The sequence below is a fragment of the Aptenodytes forsteri genome, unplaced genomic scaffold, assembly GCF_000699145.1.
Source record: "Aptenodytes forsteri isolate BGI_AS27 unplaced genomic scaffold, ASM69914v1 Scaffold104, whole genome shotgun sequence".
In the NCBI taxonomy this organism is placed as follows: Eukaryota; Metazoa; Chordata; class Aves; order Sphenisciformes; family Spheniscidae; genus Aptenodytes; species Aptenodytes forsteri.
In genome coordinates, this window is record NW_008795943.1 from 1467350 (window position 1) to 1490114 (window position 22765).

The following is a 22765-nucleotide window of genomic DNA, read 5'->3' on the forward strand; positions in this document are numbered from 1 at the left end:
GCTGTTCAGTGATTGCTTAGTCTGTGTAAGCTGATTGTATTTCAGGTACACAGCAGGAAATGGGGTTGTTATTATTATCTCAGCACAAACAGCACAAGTACACTAACCAAAGTTAGGCACAGTCACCTCTTCCCATAAAAAGTAACTGGTAGTATTGTCACTTACTTCCTCTGCTTGGAACTTAATAATTTCTGGAAAGAAACTCTAATATTTTACTGAAATTTCATAAAGAGAAAAAGTGATCTTAGTATTAAAAAAAATGCATCAGCTGCTTGTGCAAATGTATTAGCTATTCATAATAAACAGTATCAAGCAAACAAAAAGAAATATCAATATGTACTAGGGATGGGCTGGAAATTGCACATAGAATTATTTCTGAACTTTTTGGAAATCTGGATCTAGCTGACACGGCTGATGTTTGCAGCTTCAGTTCGCTAATAACCCAGACTGGACTTGCAGAGTAGCTCAGGCCCTTATCTACTCAGCTAATTTCAGTGTATTTTAAAACCTTTATCTGTGAGGCCTCTGGCTTAATGGCTTAACATTTCTGTAACTCTGAGGACTGTGCTATAGATTTTTGTTTTAAGTCCCCTGCCTTTGACAGGCCATAGGAGAGCTAGAACTGTAGGAAAGGGAATGTGGATCTATTGATTGAATGTTTTCTCCTTTGCCAATATTACTTGCTAAGGACTACTGATTTATTAAATATTTAAATCTCCTGAACTTTTACTTACTGCTTGACTTTCTACCGATACTCATCTTTTATTCTTTAGCTATCTTTAGGCATTAGCTTCACTTGAGTTATCTTCCCTTCTGAAAAGCTATTGGCTGTTGAGGGGAATAAGGCATGTCATTTTTTGTTCCTCTGACCCACACCTGAGCTAGACAGTAATCGCAATAGACAGCATAAAACAACTAACTCTTCACATTCAAACTATTGGTGTATTAACCTAAGAAATCACTTATAGAAACATATAGAAATATGTTCCTAAAAGGGTTGCCTTGTACTCACCTGAGTGCAATGTGAGAAAAGGTCACACTTTCCAATAGCTGTTTTGGCGTGCTAGTGTTTCCCCTGGATGAGGTTCAATACGTTACTGCCCTTCAGCACTTGGCCTCTGTTAAATCCATTCCATACCCAGGTTTGCTTGGATAGTGTTGTCTTGTATAGCGTAACCTCAGCAGGAAAAAAGTTAATGTTCTGCTGGTCCAAGCAATTCAAGCAAACAGAGACTTGACTGCATTTCTTACGTTGGGAGAAGCCAAGATGATCTGACCACTGCTGGCATCCTAGTAACATGGAAACACCTGTCATACAGGATGCAAATACATTTTAATCACAGCACTATGTAGGTGCTCACCTTCCCATAGCACTGCACAGCATGGTCAACTCACAAAAATATTTTTTCTTCCATATGAATAACTCTGTGTGTCTTCAGTATGCCACAGAGTTGTTTTGCATAAGAAAATGATGTGGTATTTTCCACCCAAGCCTTCAGGTAAAATGTTTTGGTTTCAAGAACAATCTGTCAAAATGTTTTGCAGCATTCTGGGCTCCTCATATACAGGATTTCCAAGTACTATACAAACACAGGCCTACATTAGAAGAGAATTGGAAACAATTCTCAAGAAAATGTGCAACCTTGAAGATTCTTATTTAGTACTAACTAGCAGCTTATTTGGCACAGCTTGTGTCCTGGATGAATACACTGTTATTTACATAGCATCACACTTCACAAAACTTCGCACAAGAAGCCTACATAGCACAAACATATAGGACCATGTCATGACCTTGTGCTTGGAGACAGGTATAAATTGCACCAATGCAAGAATATACGAAAGGTAGGCATTATGCCTCAGAAAGCTCTTGAACCACAATTCCCCGTATCAGTTGTCTCTTGAGTAGTGCCTTGTGGGTCCCAAGCCAAGCTGTGCCAGGAATGAATGAAAGGGAAAACCAATATACCGATGTTCTTGGTTACCTCTTTTTGTAAATGACTACTGGACTCTGACTTCTCCAGTGTGCCCATACCCAAGTAATCTGGGCAAAGCACAGGTATGATGTAGGAGAGCTCCTACTGAGTCCCCCACGGGGGGTCAGTCCACATGAGGATTTAATCCTTAGAGGCTTTCTCTTCCTTAAGGAAAAACTGGAGTAGCGTTAACTGCAGAAATTTAAAACGAGTCTGGAAAGTTGGGAAGAAACGAGAGTTTCTAAAATACAAGCAAATTGCATGGTTCAGGGTTGTCCTTATTTAGGCTTCAGCTTAATCTTCTGTCCTGTTTGAAAACTCTATACTGACTTCCGTAAGACTGTATTTCGTGCTAGTTAATTTTAGTTACGTTTCATAGAGAAGGCAACAATAGAGACTAGATTGTAAATCTTGGCATCTAGATAATCTCTTGTAAGGAGACTTAGGAGGAGGTTACGCAAACAGATGCCATTTAGGAAAAGAGAGAGAAAAGCTTTGGTATAAAACCAGAGGGAGCTTTTATGAGACCAGCCCTAAATGATCAGAGTACAATAAATGGAAGATGACAACAAGACATTAGCAAGAAAAAAGTAGGAATAAAAGCAAGCTGGATGGTGTATAGAGGAAATACATTTTTGTCTTTGGCATAGAGACACAGGAGCTAAAAGGGCATTTGATTGAGGCCTTTGACTAAAATGCAAAAAACAGAGCGGGATCTAGGACAGGCATCTGAGCAAGGCATAAGTTTATGAGCATATGAATCACTGAAGAGAGGAATTTTATGCAATTTTTTTTCTCAGCTGAGGTCTTTTGACAGTCTGCATGGAAAGGAGAGGGAACTGCATTCAAAGCAGTAGTTAATTAAGGCAGGCTGAGCAGCTGGGGACAAAAAGGAGAGAAAAATGATCTGCCTTTTGTGAGTCACTTATGAGTTGTAGCATGTAAAGGCATGTAAGAGCCGTATTACCGATAGCCTACTTTAGTGGAAGATGGAAATCTATCTTTTTCGTTGAGATTCTTTATCTTAGATTTCATTCCTCTTGTTTCTTGTCATTTTAAAAAATTAATCAGGTTGTCTTTTGCACAATAAGTAATCCCAAAAGCTGAAAAAGATATGTGTATTTCCATCTCCCTCAAGTTAAACAAGAACAGCAGATAATAATTCAGCTAATTTAAAGCATCTAATTAGACCCAAGTATTGAAACAGGAGACAAACCTTTATGCTATACGAATCAGCAGATTATTTCCCTCATACCTCGGGTCTGGAGACTTCACAAATGTAAGGAGTAAAGTGAAGTGTTTATGTAGGGTAAATTATTGTGTTGGTAAGAGGAGTATTTTGAGAACTCTTACTGAATGCTGAATGGCACATACAAATCTAGAAAGCTGCTACAGAAAATAATCCCCGATAAAAATACTTGCCCGATAGGCTTTGTATATGTATTATTTGCACTAGGTCAGCTAAACGAGGATTTACATGACTATGGCATGGATCCTGGCAAATCTAGAGAAGCCCGACTATGTTCTCTGGCACTACTCCAAGGTTCATACTATAAATACATCTGTGCAGGGCTAGCCCTCAGTCTGATCAATCCTGTCTAACGCAATCCTGGAACAGCATCACAGACTTTTACTAAACCTATGCTTTGTTCATCTTCCAGAATTACAGCAGAGCACTAAATAGTAGAGCACTCATTTTCTCTCACTTAAAGGAGCCTCTTCTAGAAAAAACCCTTTGCCAGATGGTTATGTCGTTTTAGTTTATCTTTGTGCCCTTTGCCTTCCTTTCTCTGAATTTATCTTGACTTTCTTTTTACAGTAGTTCCCATGGCATTAGTAAATTCAGCTACGGTTCATAATTATCTTTGAAAAACATACATGCATAAATAGCCACTAGGAATATCTTATTTGTTTGTTTTCATTATAAAACTCCTAAGAGGGACTAGCACTGTCAGTTCCACACACTGATGGTTTTGAGGAAGGCCTCCCTGGAGATAAGCAAAATTGTCCATGTGTCTGTGAAATGAAACAAAGGGTGCCCGCTGACTTACATTTATCATTACAGACCCTTTTGACTAAGGGGTCAAAACCACAGCGTGGTTCTTGCTCAGAAGGAAAAGTCTTACTCAAGGTACTATATTTGTCATTTGTTTGGATTTTGGAACAGTATTAAATACACAGGGTTTTTTCATTTATTTAATCCATGGCGAGAGTAAAGGTGTGGATTCTCAGCTGCTATGAAGGAACATAATCACACCAGGGGAGAATCCAGCTGCAAATGTGTAGGTTTTATGTCTGTGTTGCAACAGACCCACTGTTAACGCTCCGGTGGGTCTGTTCTCAAATCCGTTCTTTCTCTAACAAAGTTAAAGAAAACATAGGAACATGCATATTTTAAATATCTGAGAACTCTGGTATCCAGACATTGTTGGTGATATTAGAGATTCCCTAATCAGAAACAGGATCGTTTCTGGCAGAATTGATTCATGTTTAAGGGACAGACAGTCAAAGAGCAACGGTAAATAATCTATCCAGAAAAATATACTGACTTCAGCAATGAAATTGGGTTAGAAAGTTGCCTTTCACTGCGTTCACTCATTCATGTGACACCTGTGACAATGACAACAGGAGTGTAGACAGTTTGTAAAAAATGGAGGTTGACAAGCTCCAAAGCTGCATTTGATATTGATAAAGAGACTGAAATACAGTATCAGCGCTACTAAAAACATTTGATGTATTCCTGAATCATTGTGCTCGGGTTCTGACCGCTTACACAGTTAGAAATAGCATGTGCCTGGAGTTTTGGGATCAGGGAAGGATAACGGAATAAACCAGCAAGGATCATACTCCTCATCATTACAAATGTGTTTCCTGTCTATTCCCCAGGTAAAGGTAAGAGCTTGGAGATGGTTCCCAGGTCACTGCGGCTCAGCAGCGTTCCTGGTGAGTTTGGGTCTCTGTGCACAGTAACACTGTTGATTGAAATGGTAATGATTACAGCTAGTATTGAACTATAAGTGAAGTGAAGTCTTCATGGTTTACTCATCAATGTACTAGTGATAAACTGAATCCTGACAACTTTTTAAGTAGATCACTTCAGATTTATTGGAAGTTAGTAAAGCAGACACAGAAACCCTCAGATCAAGCAGCTCATACATATCCTGAATTAGTAATGAACATAAAGTCCCATCCTCAGGAACTCCACCTCTTCACTTTGACCACTTACAGAAAGGGGAAGAAAAGGGAGAAAGCTTAAATTCCACGCAAAGCGACTGAATATACAAGTCAGAGTTACAACTAAATCCTGCAGGCACTTGCTAAGCTGAACCAATGTTTAAGGTTTTAAGAATTGACCCATGCTTCAAGGTATGTCTGCATCAATTCTGAAAGCAAAGGACAAGATAACTATGTATACTGACTATGAAAAGGATATGCGTGACTTCACTAGTAAAGAAATAAAAGGGGAGATTTCTCCTTCCTCCTCTATAACCATAGAGACTATATTAATGACCGGTAGAACGGAAGGTTATTCTACATGAGTCCAAGAGCTGTTAATTTTCAGATTCTTTTTCAGAATAAAAGGCAGAACAAATTTAGAACAAAGTTTAGTAACAAAGTTGGTATAACATGAATATTTACAAATAAAAGTAGAAATATCTTATATATATATATACACATACACATGACCTGATATTTAATGACACACATTGTGTTAAAATAGCATTCTTGGCCCTTTGTTGCTGCTCATTTGGTTGCAAAAAAATAGCATACAAGTATTTGAAGGCAAAGCTAATCTATACAGCATAACTTAAATACAGAGAGTAAACATATGTAATAAGAAAACAGTACAAAATATACATCAAAAAATTAAATAGGTATTCTTATGTTCCTCTTAAAATATGCAATAGCTAAATTTGAATTACGCAGTGGCTGTAGTTAAAATCCATGTAACTTTACATTATACCTAATAATGTTCCTATGTGTTTTGCAGTATGAGAAAATACCACAAATACTCTGTGCTTAGTGTAGGAAATACTGCAGAAACATAAATATGTGCAAAGGCTAGGTATATAGATTCTAACCGTGATGAAACTCTGTCCTAAATAATACAGGTCCAGGATACATGGTGGATATTATCAAATGGCATTTTATACAACACTTTTATGCAGGAACCTCAAATTTCTCCTCCAAATATGATTACAGCTCTTGCTTGAGTTGAAAAAAAAATACTGTATGAAAACTTTACATTATATGTCTTGCCAATACGTTGCCTACTTCTCTATAATAAATGAGATTAATCACTGGCCACAGAACTCTGACCTGGTGTAAGTGCATGTGACTTTGCTTTCCACTCATTTACGCCTGCTAAGGATTTGGATTTTAAAACACATACGAGGTGCTGCAATAGCTAGAATTTGAGGGTTGAGTTTCCCTGTTACCAAACGGTAAAGTCTGGTCGTACACCCTGGAAATCACTGACAGTAAAAGACCGTGATCGTCTCCTAAGGGTAGGACGACTGGGATTTCTCCCCTTAACCAAATTTAAATAAGGATCAGATCTTAGGAAGCGTGGGTAGCTGTCTTGCTCCATCAGCCTGTAGACTGTGTTTTGTGCTGCATCAAAGGTGGTGATGATGGGATGTTCAATATTCTGACTTGTGACTTCTTTGGTTTGAAAGTCCAAATTCACCTGGAGAATGAGGAAAAGTGTATTTCTTTAATGTACGTTCATGCATTTCCTGTGTTATTATCCATAGCAATGATACTATACTTTGGTGAAAGTCTCTTCTGAGAAGAGGACCTTGAATCCCTGATAGAAGGGGATATGAATACCACAGAATTAGTTAGTATGTTCATGTTCAGTAATGGCTGTCAGAAAGTCTTCACAGACGTGTCATTGGTACAATGGAAAACTGGTAAAATAGAAAATAAAGTTTGATGTTTGACTAAAAGTAACTTTCTAACCGTCAACTTCGTATAGTTGCAGCTGTCAGGCTTTGCAACACCAGACTAATACAAAACTCCCTCCATTCTCATTTAGGATTCATGTAGAACTTTGTCTCATTAGACTATGTTAGTGAATATTTAAAATTTCTGGTTTCTCTGTAGAGTTTTGGTAGTAGGAAGGTGAAAAAACTCTAATAATTAAAATATAAATATTATTTTAAAGGGTTTCTGGAGGCTTTAGGTGGGAAAAACATATCAAAATGATCACTTATTCCATGTGCCGTTGCATTCATCCTCGGAAGATTGCACTAGTATGAGAATTTTATTGAAGTGTCAGGCACTGATTTAAGCATGCTATTTTGAAAAATAAGATAGAATATACTAAAAAAATTGTTGATCCAGTCAAAAAGTGACTTCTATGATATGCTTCTTTTTTCTCACTGAGACACACCTGTCATTTCCATAAAGCTAGTTAAAACAAATAATTTGGATCTAAGAACTGAAGGGCAATTAATGATGATAAAATGGTCCACACATCAAATGTAAGATTTTTGCGATCCTATCAAATGGTACGCTCCGAAATTTGTGTGTAAAAGAGCTCTGCTGGACAAGAAGTTAGTCAGAGAGAAGACGCAAGTTCCAGAGCTGCGTGCTCGGAAATGAGATGCTGTTGGCTGGTCTCAGCTGCTCAGCTGAACCCCAGGAAGGAAGTCTCACCAAAGCCAGCTGCTTAAGGTGAAGAACAGCACCCCCACTACGTGCACCAAATCAAAAGTATGACAGATAAAAAAATCATTACGTTAACTATTAGTCAAAGTACGACTTCCACACCCTGCCCCCTCCCTAGCTTTCCTCCTGCTCATCTTTTCGCTTATGTCAGTCTCATAAGCATTGACAGTATCAGTGCTTGATGCCCTATCATAACTGCTCAAGTATTGATCAATTGGCAATGACAGGTTCTACCTCAAACAACTCAGGGGGTTTCTTTTTATGTAAGGCCAACCCCAAAGACATGCAGCAGGGAAAAAAATAAAAAGAGACCCAAGTCTTTGCAAGTAGACTTTTCCTAGGAAAAGCAGATCTGAATCTTAAAAATAATCTATGGGAATTACAGGTGGAAATTGCACCATTTTGCAATCCTTCTCTTAAAATGAGAATTACACCTTTTTCCCCCTTGTTACAGGGAAGTAACAGTTAGTATTTAACTTTTGCTATTCTGACAAATAAATAAAAAAGAATACAGGGGAAAAGGAGCATTGGGCAAGTAACATATTTGATCTGCTCAAACCTGACAGAATTACAGGAAATTGTAAGCCCAAAAGACCTATTGAAGAGGCTGACTGTGATTTCAGTGAGAGTTCATCATCTCCCAACCTGTTAATCTCCTTTCTAGAGCAGGCAAAAAATATTCCTTTTGCTCATTTATGAATCCTTTATAACACACTTCAGTAACATGAAGAAATCGTAAATATAAAAACTTTTTGCACTATTATAGTAATATAAAAAGGCTTCAGTGTTGGTGAGGATTGACATATCAATGTATTTTTGTGTATGGGCTGACAGTAACATACCAAGAATATGCAATTAGAGCATGGGGGGTGGAAAGGGGGGAGGGGTCAATCAAGAAAAGTCCATGCTTAAAACATAATTATTATTTTAAAGGATATGTTTAATTCAATAGTTTCACCTAGTCTCTTTTAGTAGTCTTTTGCCTTATTTAAAATAAAAGCTTCTGAATCTCAGTTATGTAATAATTTAATATGGAGAATAAATCTGTTGTTCTGGAGGTAGCTTTAAATAAAGACAGATAATACTTTTTCACAAATGCTAGCTGGTATGTCTCATTGCAGCTTTAACATTTAACATCACTATTTTTTCTTAAATATACCCTGTATATGTGTATATATATTCTGGCTTTACAGATCACTAGGAATCTCTGATTCCCGTGATACAACATTTAAATTCATGCTCTACACTTAGAAGAGTAACAGGGAGGGGGTATTGAAAGGAGCATGGAGGACAGTGAGAATAATCTATGCAGTTGCTTCCAGACTTCCTTCCAGAGCTTTGACACTTAAGATACAGCCTTCTTACGTCAGTGACTACATGATTAACTGTTGCCCCTGCTTCTGGGCATGCACTCCTTAAAAGCAGATTTCTTCAGATGCAGTTGTGTCAAATAATACTGTGTACGATGAAGAACATTTTTACTGTACCTCTTTTGGAGCATCTTTCTGTATGAATGTTTCATAAATGGCCTTAGCTTTTGGCAAAAGTTCATGTGCAGTTTTGCTTTTCTTGTAATCCTCGCAAGCTATCCAGAACTCGATGTTCTCCTCACTGAATTCAGTTTTCAGAAACTTCGTAAAGGCATCCAACCCAGCTACAGAAGGGAATGTTGAGTTGCATTAAAAAAAAAAATATCCTTATCAGACAGTTACTCTTTTCACACAGTCTGTGCAAGGTACTTGCACAGGTTGTACTCCCTTTGAATTACATCACATTGTAGATAACTATTTTAAAATACATTAAGGTTTTAAAATAAGTGCAGTTCTTTCATTATGATCCTGAGTGCTGTAACTCCCATTACAGAATTCTCAGCATCTGTAAAAATCCACTACCGAGATCTCGTGAATTTAGAAACAGAAGCAATCAAAACATGTGGAAGTATGTGGAAGTGATGGACTTTATTCCGGCTGAATATCAATTTAGGTTGACCGAAACAGTATTTGAAGTAGACTGTTCTCCGGTAACAATTTAAAATGAATGGCTTTTAGCATCTTTACAATTTGCTTTATCCTATTGTTATTATGCTGAAGGTATTTTCTTTCCCAAGTATGCTTAATCTGTGGAAGTAATGCAATCGTATTGATGTCAGCTGTTCAAGGAACAGATTTGAAAAGGACATAGTGTCCGCACTGTAGCTGGATCATACGTGTGTCCCTCTAAAATGGAAGGAGGGACATATGTGCACTTGATAATTATGTAAGTAACAGGCCCTTTCAAATGACAGCCAGCTTTCATCCTATCACTGTTTTAGAAACAAACTGTATTCAGAAGTGACAAAGTCTTTTCTTAAGTACATAGAACATGTTTTCATTTTTAAGGTTTGGTCTTGCAGTCAGGAATATTTGAGCAATATTCAAATGAAATTCTACTGTTTATTGAAGGAACTCTTTGCTGTCATATTACTCGGTTCAATAAAATACAAAATTTAAAAGTTATTTTCAACTATTTTCAGTAGTTGACAGCATGCTATAGCCTAAGCATATGAGGAGAGCAGAAACACACGCTGCTATAAATGACTCATCATACCTAGTTTAGGTAACTGCCAGGTCTGCACTTCAATGTGCACAACTGGATTTTAAAATTTTCCATCATTTTCCATCAATTTTCCCTCCTAACAGTCTGCACGGAGAGGAAAAAACTACTAACCTTTCTCAGAAAGCAGTTTGTCAAAAGATTCTCCCCATTTCACTGCTTCTTCAGGAGACACACTGCTTAAGAAACAGAAAGTGGTTTTGAAGAATTGTGCATACTGTGTATTTATGAAGCTGTTGTAACATATGTTATCTGTTACCATTATTGCTCAGGACTGTTTCACAAAGCCTTTGATTAGATCACATTACTAAAGGAGCTCATTCTCTTAGGGACTCCAGAAACATTTGGTTTAGTTTTTTTCTGACATTCTTCCTGCAGAGTTGTACTTTTTTCCCCTGTTTAAAAAGCATCAGAGCAGAGATTTTTCTCTTCGGTGTTTGTGTTGCGCTACTGATCTTTAAGGGAACTGAGATCATGCAGTATGGTAAAACTCCTAAGGGAACCAGGTCAGTCACCTATTTAAACTTAAAAAATACTCTTGCAGATATGTGGTTTTGAATGCACTCGGTCTGAGGCTGTGTTACCAGTCTATTTTTAATGAAATACAGGAAATTCTGTAGCCTGAAGACAAAGTTGAAGCGATATGGTTTAGGTGATAGTCTTGTAGGGTAATAGCACACGTAAACAGATTTGTTTACCACAAACATATTTCAAATGTCATGTTATTCTGAGATACTGTGCTCCATTTATAAAACTCCATGTATTCTTCATCAAATATGTCAAGCTGCACGTACTTTACTTTGATTTCAAATATTCTGCCCTAGAGAGCAATGCAGAAAGGAAAAAAGAACAGCCTACTTCATTCACGCAAATACAATTTTGGAGAAACCCTTTTTTGGTTTTGTATAGATTAACCCTGAATGCACACCTGGGCAGTACTTTGATCTTTAGTAGACCAGAACTGGAGTAAGCCCGGAGATGAACTGTATCATGCTAGGACTAGGACTTAAGTTCCAAGCCTGAAGGTGAAGTCAATTTTTATCAGGTACTTTATGAATATTAGTATTTAGAACCATTTTCATTCGAGGGCAAAGCACAGTACACTGAAAGTATCAGTAAGCAATTTGTCCAGGATTAGTTGGTTAGAACAACTTCTTAAGGACTGAACACTTCTTGAATATGATTCCCCCTTCCTCGTGGAGGCTTGCCGTTCTGTTGCCTGATTCACATAGTTTGGGTTCCCTTGGCAAAATCTGTAGGCACATGAAGTTTAGATGAAAGGAAATTCCAATCACCTTGGGAAGGAATTTAAGCCAGTAATGATCTTGGTTTTGCAGAAAACTAAAAGGAGGATTTATTTTATTTTATTTTAATAGGTGTCACATGTCTCCTAGCTGAAGTCATTGCTTATAGGAATGAAATTTTAACTAGGGAGAGACAAACAGCTCTTGAGAGGTACAAATGCTGGAGAACTGAAATTCAAGAAATGAGCATAGCCCAGTAAAGTAAGGGGATTCTGGAGTCAGGGAAAATGAGACCTCACACCCTTACAGAGTTTTTTAGTTATGAGAAGTACAAAAAGTGCAGTTCTCTGAACCGTGTGGACTTGTAAGTCTGGGAACAGTGCGTTCCTATAGCTACAGAAATTAATTTGGTCATAGTGAAAGATAAACCCTGATGACTTCACACAACATACGCAGTCCACAACTGCACGGAACACTGGAGACGTTCTTTGCTGGGTTTGGAAACTCTTAGTGTGAATTTCTGGTTTTCTTTCAGAAACTGCATTAACCCAGTAGCCTCACAGATCCCCAAGACCCGGGTGCAGCAATGAGTTGCTGCAATAATAGACAGAAACCAAGATTTGTTCAGCTTTGCTGCTTTCTAAAGACGAGAAAAAACTAATTAACAGGTCACAGGCACTTCCACTATCACCACGCTGTCCATCTGCAGTGTTTCATTAAATTATCTTTCTACTTATGTTAGTTAGTATCTCTGTGTGAAGAATGGAAATAATAAAAACTAAGTAAATAACTTAATAAATCTCAAACTATTATCTCACTTTATTATTTGAAAAAGAGTTTTGGGGTTTTTTCATTTTTGCCAAAAATAATCTACACCTCTCTCCCTCTCTGATCTATAGATAGAGAAAGCTCAGCAAAAATCTACCAGTTTCTCTTCTCTACAAGAAGAACAGCAGAATCCCTGTTAGTCAGGCACCTGGCTGAGAGTAATGTGGTAAAAGGCAGTTGGCTAAGCGAGGAACTGATAGTCTGTTAAAAGGGGGAAATTCTTCGGAGAATTATTTATTGCTATTGTATCTGCCTCTGAAAGTGTCTTTTCACAGATTATAAGAATGCATCGATGGCTGTGTACTTTGTATGAAATACCGAGGGGTAATCAGCCACCCAATACTGTCTACATACAGGTGGCATGGAGGCTGTGCTTTCTCTTTTTAGATGTAATCTTAGCATGGTTTTGCATGTCTGGAACCGAGAAACGGAAAAAGGGTGTTCTCAGCACCGTTTTACCTTTGTTCATCATTGCAATGTCTTGCATTTCTGAGTGAACTGTAAAACCATTGAATCAAGGCTTCCACCAGCAGCAAAACAAGAAAGAGAGAGAGAGAGAGAAAAAGAAAGTAATGAAATCCCCCACGAGCGTGGACTGGAAAGTCTTGCAGATCATGAGTACACCCTATCATTTGGATGGGCATGATATTTGGACATGTGAGCAACAAACATTGCCTAATTATCCAGATGCATAGGTACAAGTGTTTAGACACCCACTTCTTCACCGCTTTTTAGTGGGTTCTAGAAACAGAGTTTGGGCCTTTATACAATTTCTACCATGTGTTCACAACTAGTAAGGGCTTGTAGAAGCAGTTCTGGTCAAAGCAGGCATCTTCGTCCCAAAGACAGTAACTGCTTAAACAAGGTATATTAAGCTTAACAAGACAAAAGAACACAGGAAGCATTGAAGTGTTCTGCAGTGATCTGTGATGGAAGAAAGGGGCGGCAAATTTTTAGGCCGTGGAGTTGCAGTACTTTACGCATTCCTTCTTTTTAGTCAAGACCTACAAATGCAATTCTTTATATATCGGTGAGATCTTGGTACCCCATTGAAGCAGGAACTAAGCGCTTATTGAAGTCAACAAAACCAAGATTTTATCCTGCATCTTTATAAGAAATAGTATAACAGGGACAATACTACAACAGTGTTTAAACATCAGTATCTGAATTTTGGAGACAAGAGTGTTCAAACAATTACTGCAATTATTGAGGAACTATGAATTTAGTATTTGACATGCATCTGGCATTTGTACATCACAGAATTCTTTGGAAAACCTGCTTTCCAAGGAGCTGTATGATTTCCCTGTAAGCAGTAATTTGTCAGCTACATTTCTGAGTTGATGCTTGCTCAGTATAGTCAGTGGACTAATAAAAATGCTGTTGGCATGAGTAAAGGTTTAAACATATCTGCAAGTGTATGGAGACCAGTCTACACTTAGTGGTGTGAGAACACTAGTGATGAGTTACCTTGATGCATACCAGATAATTCTATAGTGTTTGTATGCCTTGGTTAGTTTGCTAACCTTTAAATTAAATAGATCTTGAAAGCGTTATTCTCTGCCAAGTCTGAATGCACACACACAAACGCCGGAAACTTTCTGAGTCACACAGGCACTTCCTGAAAGGAATCCCCATCGACTCAGTCTTTTGTAATGCTTACCTTGCTGCTTTTGTCATGTTTCCAGGTCTACCAAGACGATCACCTTCATGGAATTCAGATTTCTGCAGGAGAAGGCTCAGCCTATTTCTCTTCTGCTTAGCTCTACAACAGAATTAGGGTAGCTTTTCAAGCAACCTTGTTGAAAGTTGGTTTTTTTCCCCTCAAACATTTCCTTTGACTAATATCTCTGCTTCTGCATCATAGATCCCTCTATGTTCACTTATAGTACTGTTGATGTTATTTCTCCTACATATATTATTCACATTAGTGATTTTTTTCTTTATAGCTTAGCACAAATTTATATACGAAGCACTGGCAAAGAGAAATGGAATTTTTTTTTCATTTTCAGTATCTTTTTCATTTATTTTAAAGATGAGGGGGTGAAATTTCACATTAGAGAACATAAACAGTTGGCTCAGCATCTTCTACTTTTAATGTTTCGCAAAGAAAAAGGAAGTATTGCTTCCTGTCATTTGACATTTTTAAAAAGAAACTTTCCCAGATCATATTCAGGCTTTAAAGAAGCATTTCTCAGAAATGCTTGAAACCTCCCTTTCCTATTTTCTTAGTTTATGATTTGATTTGTTTCTTGTTCTTAAAAAATATTTCCACGATGAATTAATATTTTATGTATACAATTCCTAAGATTGCAGTTCATGAGTTTTCATATATGTAAGTCAAAAATAAAACAATCTGTGCCCTAAATTCGTACCCACAAGCTATGTTAGAAGAATCCTCTACATAAACAGAACACTCGGAGTGTCAGCGTGACCTTAAAACTTACCCAGGCTTGCTTCCTTTATGTGGCTCTTCTTTATTTGTTGATTTCATGACTTTGTAATAGGATTTATCCTTTGAAGCAGAAATGTTTAGTTGGGGGAATAGAAGAAGTGGGTTCTCCATCTTCCTCTGAAAAAGCTTCCCAGTTTCAGAAAATGTTTCTTTTACTTCCTTACAGCAGTTGCATCTGGTGTAACTGACATGCTCAGGAGGGCTCTCACATTCTGTATCGGGCTGGGTTGCCCCCAATTGGCTGCTGAGCAGTTTCCAGAGCAGGTAGTGGGAAGAAGGAGGTGCTCCACCTTCACTGCCACTGCAGCTGTGCATACACGGGGCTTTAAGTAGAGTTCTGGTTTTACAGTCGTCATTTAGGGAAGTGAGAGTGCAACTGCGCAAAATGGCCGTTGATCATCCAAACACAGCTATCAGCAGAGAGCAACTCCTGGGTTTCTGCTTGTGGAACTTGCTATTTTACTAGACTTAAGGTGACGCCATAATTTTCCCCCAAACACTTGTAAGAAGTGTACATAGTTTCGCTAAAATTAACTTTAGTGAGAATAATTTTGCATAAAATAACGTACAACATTGTCTTAAGCTCTTAGAAGAACTTCTAACTGACCTTAAACTGCCCTCTACAGCCTCAGGTGCCATATGCTGGACACAAAATCAGTTCTATCTACAGTATGCTAACCTGAAACTCGGCGTTTCTCAGAGTCTCCTGCAAGAGCCAGATGAAGCTGTGGTTGATATTTTGTAAGTGGAGATTTTAATTTTTGCACCATTTTTCAGAAATGACGAGCACCTACTTCTAAGTTCAAGTTTGTCCACTTAAAGCTCCTCCTTTATCTTTTGTATCTGTGGCCTTACTTTCATTTACAATCTCCCAGCCAGGATAAAAAGTCTTTAGTTCAGCACAAAAACTCGTCATTTTTTTTTTTATTTTGACAGCAAATAACCAAAAATTTCTCATTTCAGTTTGCATAATGTAAAAATGTATTAATTTTTTACGCTGATCAGCATAAATTACCTCTTCACATATGAGCTTGATGTCAAGTTTCTCATTCTTAAGTACAATTTGTGTTGGAGATGTCATAGGAACACTATGTCTACCAAAGAAACCTCTTCAGTGTTAGCTGAATGAGGGGCCGGAAAAAATTAAAAATTATGCAGTAGCTAATTGATTAAGAATTATATAGTCCTCCTTTTTTTTTAATGCCAATGCCTTGTTTTGAATGTTCAGGTAAGACACCGAGCCTTGGGGAGAAGACATGACCTCGTCACCTTCCCAGAATTTGTCCAGTTCTGCACAACATGGGTAAGTTCTGGTGAGAGTCCCACCATGGCCTTTTCCTTGTGGCTTGCAGAGCTGAGAAGGACGGGAGGTACTAATACTCAAAAGAAGTAAAAAAGAAATCTCTGCTGGGACTCCAAATTCCTGAAACATAACAAAAAAGATGTTATCTATTGTGATTTTTTTTGAGAGAGAGAAAAAATGAAAGAAAACTCACGTGTATTACATGTGTGATACAAATTTTAAGATCAGACTGAATGGGAAATATTCAGTACAAAACTGCCTTTTGTGACCCAAGGACCTTTAAGAAGCAGGATTATGGTTTTAAATTGCATTTGCAGTTTCAGAGTAGGCTTATATATCACATCTTGCTTATTTTAAACTAGCTTTAACCATACCTGTCTTTAATAATATAGTCTGCCTTTTACAAATAAGTAAATATATATAGAATGCATGATTTTATTTCACTTTTCCACAACAGTGGTAGTCACGTGAGCTTTTTTCCCACCTATTATGTGTATATAATACTGTCTGTGTTCATCTGCCATAATTTTATTACCTGGTGATTTCAGTTCCTGAAAAATGTTAACTGTAACCTCAACAGTTCATGTAAGCTGATTTTGAAAAGATTTGTAGCATGAAACGTCACTCAGAAAGTGAATTATGGTGGCCTTGCCACTACACCATGTAACTTATAGACGGAAATGACCTGTTTTGTCATCTCTTTCGGCACCCACCAACGATGGGCTCTCCCCAGCGTATGTCTGAATGGCTTGTCCAATCCACTCTTAAATGACTCTAAAGCAATGGGTGTTATCTCTCAGATGCTTGAAATATTACTGTACTATACTGTGACAATAGCATCAGTCCCAAATGCAGCAATGTGCTGTGCATCTCCTGAGAATTCATCTGGAAATTTTTTTGGGGGAGGGGAGGGGACGGGGAAGAAGGGAACAATTACAAACAATCTCTTCCCCCCCCCCCCCCTTTTTTTTTCCATTAATAGAAAGCTAATATTAAATCCAGGCCCTGAAGTAGCCAAATTGCATCAAAGTCAGCCTGTGTTTTGTCAGTGATGGTGCTGGTGCTAAGTATTTCTGTTTTGCACTGCAGGCTACAGTAGTTATAGCAACAGTATTAATGACCCTATAAATGCTTCTGGGCTGTTTTGTATACTGCAAGATGATGATATAGAAAAATGAGTAAGTTATTTTAAGCCAGAAAAAGCAGACCCAGAATATTATGTTGATGACATAACTAGAGACCTAGAAAGCTCCAAAGAAATTTGGGATAAGAACTAAATGCCTTGATTCCCAACCATTTCTCTAACCACTGAAACGTATTCACAAATATTTTGGGAAGGAGGCTAGTGATTTTTAAGCCCTCAAATCAAGATCATCTCTGCAAAGTGAGAACAATATCGACTTAATGATTTATTACTTGTAGAAAAGAATAAATACATTTTTCAAGAGCTTTCATAGTTGGATGAATAGAATATGTATTTTCAAAACAATCTTTATGTGACAACAAAGCAAAATTGAATAGATCATAAAGTGCAGGAAGTTCCTTGAGGTGATGTCCTGATCTCTTTGGGCCTCTTCTTCGGTTGAAAAGTGTCTGCACTGGCTTCTGTTAGTGTTTGATAAGGTCCTACCACAGCTGATGATCAAGTCATGCTTGACTTGTGTAGAACCAATAGCTGCCCTCTGTGAAAGAAAAATGGACTGATACCATTAGCAATAAGGACATTGTATTATACACTGAATATGTCATACTTCTTTTTTAAAGGTAAGCACTGAAAGATTCAGACTTTCAGTTCAGCTGAATAGAAGTGAAGCCCTGACTGAGTGGTTCAGCTCAGCACAAAGAACTAGAGCACAATGAGAAGTTCTCCTTTGTTAGTAATCCCACCGCATCTCTCTCCAAGCTATTTTTCTTACTGGCCAGGTAAGTGTAAACTTTGCCTCCTTCAAGTCCATGCTCATGTTCTAGCACTGCCCGGGCTCCTCCACAACCCAGCTCCACCATTGTTCTTATTCAAACCCAATTTTACCAGTATGGCTTTTGTGGGGTTATGTTTGTTTTAGTTTCTGCTGAAGGGAAGTGACATTCATCTTTGTGGGAAGAAAAAAAAAGCAACACAGTCTCTTTACTGTCCTGTGAAGAATAAGCATGGAAAGAAACTTCACTGAAGAGCATGGGCTGAAAAGATGTATTTCCATCTTTCTCTTTCCTGTACAGGGGTTTGAAGAGTTGAAAATTAAAATTACATGTTTTGAATCAATTTGGCTTTAATAAATAATTCTGCTTTTCAGTAACTTCTTAACAATTTATCACTTCTCAATATTTATGTTTATTCCTTATTGGAAACCATAATTGGACCTACAGTTTAATAACATGATCCGACATATGGTTGTTTTGTTTCTCTTCAGATAAAAAATGATTTTTGCTTCATGAAGCAGTACAAAAGGAAAATAGTTTTATTGTAAATCTTAAGTAGAGGAGCTTGCAGTCTGCTAATTCAGTGAATTTATTTAGCGGTGCACCTTAAAAGATTCATCCTAGTGGAGGAACTTGGCATGTGGGACACTTCAGAGTTAGTGGAAGAGAAGCATTGTAACGCCTACACAGTTCACATTATAAAACCCTCTTTTGTTGCTGCTGTTTAAAAGGAAGGAAACAAAATTGCATTGCTTCAGATATGGATCACTGACAACAGGATTTACATTCGGGGTCTGTAGGTCCTGTCAGCCAGGGATCTCAAAAGAATTTTGTAAGGCATCTGTGATGAAAACTCAAGCTTGGAGCAGGCTTAGGAATCTCTGTAGTTTCTGCAGAACTTCTGCTGTGGAAAATGTTTACATCTGTGCTAAACTAAATTCATTTATTTAGTCTTTTGAAAGGCCAAAATAAGAAAGTGAGTCTGCAGAGTTCTCAGCTGTATTCATTTCCTGCCTGCCCCATGGTTATATGGCCGGCATCTCTGATTAGTTCTATTTACATGTTACATACATCACTGTCACAATTAATCTACAGGAAGCTGGTTTCTCAGTGGAACCACTCGGTGTTTACAACTAGCTCTCCACAAGTGTATAGCAATGACATCAGTGCTCATTAGACAGTTGCGTTTTAATGACCAGCTTCCGGAATTGTTCACCTAGGACTCTCGCACACATTTTAAAACATGTTTTTTTAGTGTGGTATTCACAGGAAATGTTGAAGGCAGGAATGTACTCTAAATCCTGCCCAAAATATCCTACTGAGTTACGCACTACTGGATTTATTTCCGTCTTACAGAAACCCAGAGGGATTCCTCACATGATAACCTGCTTTTTTTCCAAGAGAAAGACTTTATTAATCCATGCTAACAGTGCAAGCAACAGCAAGTATCGGGCTGAGCATTTTCTGTTCCTTCTGTGACAGGTGTGGGAGCGCACAATGGAGAGACTATCGCTTAGTCATGCAAGAGGGCTGTGACTCCTGGCCCACTGAATATTAGCCGTAAGATCAAACTCCCTACAGCAGACAAGAGAATAAAATGTGTTTTACATCAGAACTGAGTCCACTATCACCGAACTACTGTGTGGTTTAAGCAGAGCCCTCGTGTTGGATGTCAGGCATGTCCTCCCTCTGCTCCTCCAGTCAGTTGATTCGGAAATATCTCAGAGATGCTGCAGCACAGGTTGAACTACTAGGGCAGGCATTGTCAAACCTCCCAATGCAGAACTAGGGAAGCCGTAAGGAGCATTTCACATTAAAAAGGCAGCTCTGCAGGGAAGAGGGCTACCCCAGGGCTGGGAGAGCACTCAAAACAGGTTTTGAAGGTCACACCTAAGTATTTAGGATGAAATTAGGCAGGACCTAAGAGCTCAGGTTCTACTGTAAAGCCGCCCTTGATGGCTGCAGTGTTGCATCATGTACTCCCTCAGTAAAATATAGCACTGATACAGATATACCTAGTTCTGCCTATTTAAAGCACAGCTAAGATTTCTGCAATAATACTTTCTTCAGCTTATATGTTATTATGTTTTATTCATTGTTACTTCTTCCTGGTAGTGCATTGTTCTGATGTCCTGATTTAGATGATGTAAATAGTCCTAGGGTTTACAAAGTAGTATGGTGGATTGCTCATCAGAGCAGTAAAAAAATTGGTACCAAAAAATTGAAAAATTAGTGTCTCAGTCTTCACTAAATATATAAATATATATGTATATAAATATATAAATTTATATGTATATGAATATATATTATCTTCAAAGTCTATCAAAAGAAGACAGCATCTGAAGATTTTAATGCTACCAGTTACTTTGATTTTTCTCTTCAGTAGTTACCTAAAGAAGTTCACCACTAAAATTAGATAAAACTTAGTAATAATGCCAGGTCAAATTTGAATGAGTATGCAATTTTCAGAATGACTGAAAAATTTTTCAGGAAGGTTCAATTATTTTTTGGGGATCAAGAAAAGCTGTATTCTAAAATATAAGTTGGGTCAGTTTTATTTCCTAGATGATGAAAGTTTTGTAGTAGTAGTTTCCTTTCCCTCCTCCCAGTCTGTTATAAATCTTCTCTTATGAGGAGGCTGGCTTCAAGGCAGCGATGCTCATTGTCAGTGTTCACCAGCCAGTCATAGTCTCTCCTCTTCTTAGCTAATACCAGAATATCTAACAAAAGTCTTCAGTTATCAAGCATCAGGGTAACACCAGCTTTCCCAAAACTGGCATCCAATTTCTTCTTCAGATTTGCAAGAACCCTCAAGAAAAGCTTCCTGGTTACCCAACACAGTAATATGCAGAGGGCTGTGAATCTTAGTTAGCCTTCAGAAAAGCTTCAGGCATAGTACAGATAAAGCTCTGCTCTAGTAAAGTACTTATGCATACATTAAGATTTCTTGCATGACTGAAATTAATCTGATGAATTTGTTGTGTTGGATTGGAGACTACATGATCTGGCCAAGATCTGAGACATTGTGGGTCGCAGCAGATGTGAGCAGCAACGTAAGAAAGAATTGAACCCACTCTTCATTGTGGACTCTAGGCAGCAGTATGGATTTTATGGATTCCACCCTTGCCATCATGTTTGTGACGAAAGGCCTTGCCATTTGGGCACTATCCATTTCTTGAGTGTTTCTGGGTTTTAGCCCGAGTCATGACGTGCTTCATTATTACGGTTTCGATTTGACACAGTCCTTAACTTTGGCAAACGTTGACCTTGGCGACTTCTGGTTTTCACACCAGCATCTAAACCTGATTCTCATCAGGTCCAATCTGCTGCTCCTGTCTTTCTCATCCGAGTTTCTCTGTCACAGCTAGAATAACTGGAATAAGTTTTGCAAAGCTTGCCAAAAATACTTCCTCAAACCGGAGGAAATGTGGTATTTGCACTTTCGGTATGCACAGCAGGAAGCAAGCTATTCTAGTCTCTCTTTTGAGTAAAAACAGGTGATCATTTATCAGGTTACACTGCCAATTTGATAAACATAAAACTTTGTAATAATTTTGATATTTCTGTGGTCACCAAAACTAATACCAATGTTGCATTTCATCTGTTGCCAATCAGCCTAGATTGCCTGAGGATAGACACTGTTAGTCTGAAATGTGTCCTTGTGGCACGTACGAAGTAATTTCCATTCCAATTTGCAGTGACCACAAGTCATTTTGTGTAATTCCTAGGGAAGGTCTGCAGACTGCTTTGCTTGATCCACAAGCGCCTTTCAACTCCTAACTTTAGAGATTGTCATTGAGGCTAAGACTTCCCCCCCCCCCCCCCCCCCTCTGCAGACTTTTGCTTGATCCACAAGCGCCTTTCAACTCCTAACTTTAGAGATTGTCATTGAGGCTAAGACTTCCCCCCCCGCTTTCCAAGATTGAAATCTTTGCTTTTCTGATGACCAAATTATGCCCCACTTCTGACAGTGTTGATGTATCTTCCCCAGAGGATGGAAGGTGAGAATAGCCGTACAGGTGTCCAGGTCTTCCAGCACCAAAATAAGGCACCTCAGGTGATGGGGATGACAGTGCAATGGCCACAGCTGTCCCGGTGCTCCCTCTGTTGGAAAAATTCTGACATGTCCTTTCTCCTTTCCTTCAAAAAAGGGGACATGAACAGCCCTGCTTGGAAATCAGCATCCCGAATCCAAGAGAGCTGTGTGCGAGAGCTGCATGCATCCCCTTGCTGCTGGCACCTTCCTTCCTTCCTTCCCACCTAACGCTGGGGTTTGTCTTGATGTGGCCCAGCTGAGGGGTGGCTTGCTTTGGTTTGGTTCAGTTTGGAGTAGCAATATACAGAATAATACATTTTTAAGGACTAAAAAAAAATCAGTAAAATAGTCTGATCTTTTGCAAATGTTTTGCCTCGGAGGTTCTCCGGTGAAAGCAGTTAGTTGTTTTTTTTTCCCAGGAAACACAGCTCCTGGGCTTGCCAGGCCCGTTTCCAGTGCAGGGCACAGGCTGAGGCGTGGCGACGGCCTCGGCTCCCCGCCAGGGCCCACCGAGGGGCAGAGCCTTAGCCTCCGCCACAGCAGTGGGCCGCCAGGTGTCATTTAGGAGCACGACACACAGAGTGGCTTGGGCTGCGGGGTCACGTTTGCTGACGGGAACGCCGGTGAAAGCTCTGCCGGGCGGGAAAGGGCCGCAGCGAGACTCCACCTCCCGGCATGCACCGGCCACGACATGGCGGCGCGGACGGCTCCGCTCCACGCGAAAAAAATAGAATCATAGAATCA

At 38.7% G+C, this 22765-nt stretch overlaps 1 protein-coding gene across 2 annotated transcripts; it reads right to left on the bottom strand.

The window, feature by feature from the left end:
• Window positions 1–5636: 5636 nt before the first annotated feature.
• LOC103903996 (regulator of G-protein signaling 18) lies at window positions 5637–15074 on the bottom strand. 2 transcript variants are annotated; one of them, XM_009285318.2, is made up of 5 exons: window positions 14758–15074; window positions 13974–14075; window positions 10356–10417; window positions 9137–9303; window positions 5637–6663 (listed from the first exon to the last, which is right to left on the bottom strand). In XM_009285318.2, exons 1-5 carry the CDS (start codon window positions 14874–14876, stop codon window positions 6409–6411), a joined length of 705 nt encoding a protein of 234 aa, XP_009283593.1. In that variant the 5' UTR covers window positions 14877–15074; the 3' UTR covers window positions 5637–6408. The 2 variants fall into 2 exon arrangements, with proteins under 2 accessions (XP_009283593.1, XP_009283592.1); XM_009285317.2 differs by having other exon boundaries at window positions 10356–10420.
• Between the last annotated feature and the right edge of the window lie 7691 nt (window positions 15075–22765).

Excerpts from the sequence above, each read along its gene's own strand:
- LOC103903996 (XM_009285317.2), bottom strand. The coding sequence starts at position 14,876 with ATGGAGAACCCACTTCTTCTATTCCCCCAACTAAACATTTCTGCTTCA. Across the intron at positions 10,421-13,973 it reads AACATGACAAAAGCAGCAAG|CAGTGTGTCTCCTGAAGAAG; the intron begins GTAAGCATTACA and ends CTGTTTCTTAAG. Across the intron at positions 9,304-10,355 it reads CAAACTGCTTTCTGAGAAAG|CTGGGTTGGATGCCTTTACG; the intron begins GTTAGTAGTTTT and ends TCCCTTCTGTAG.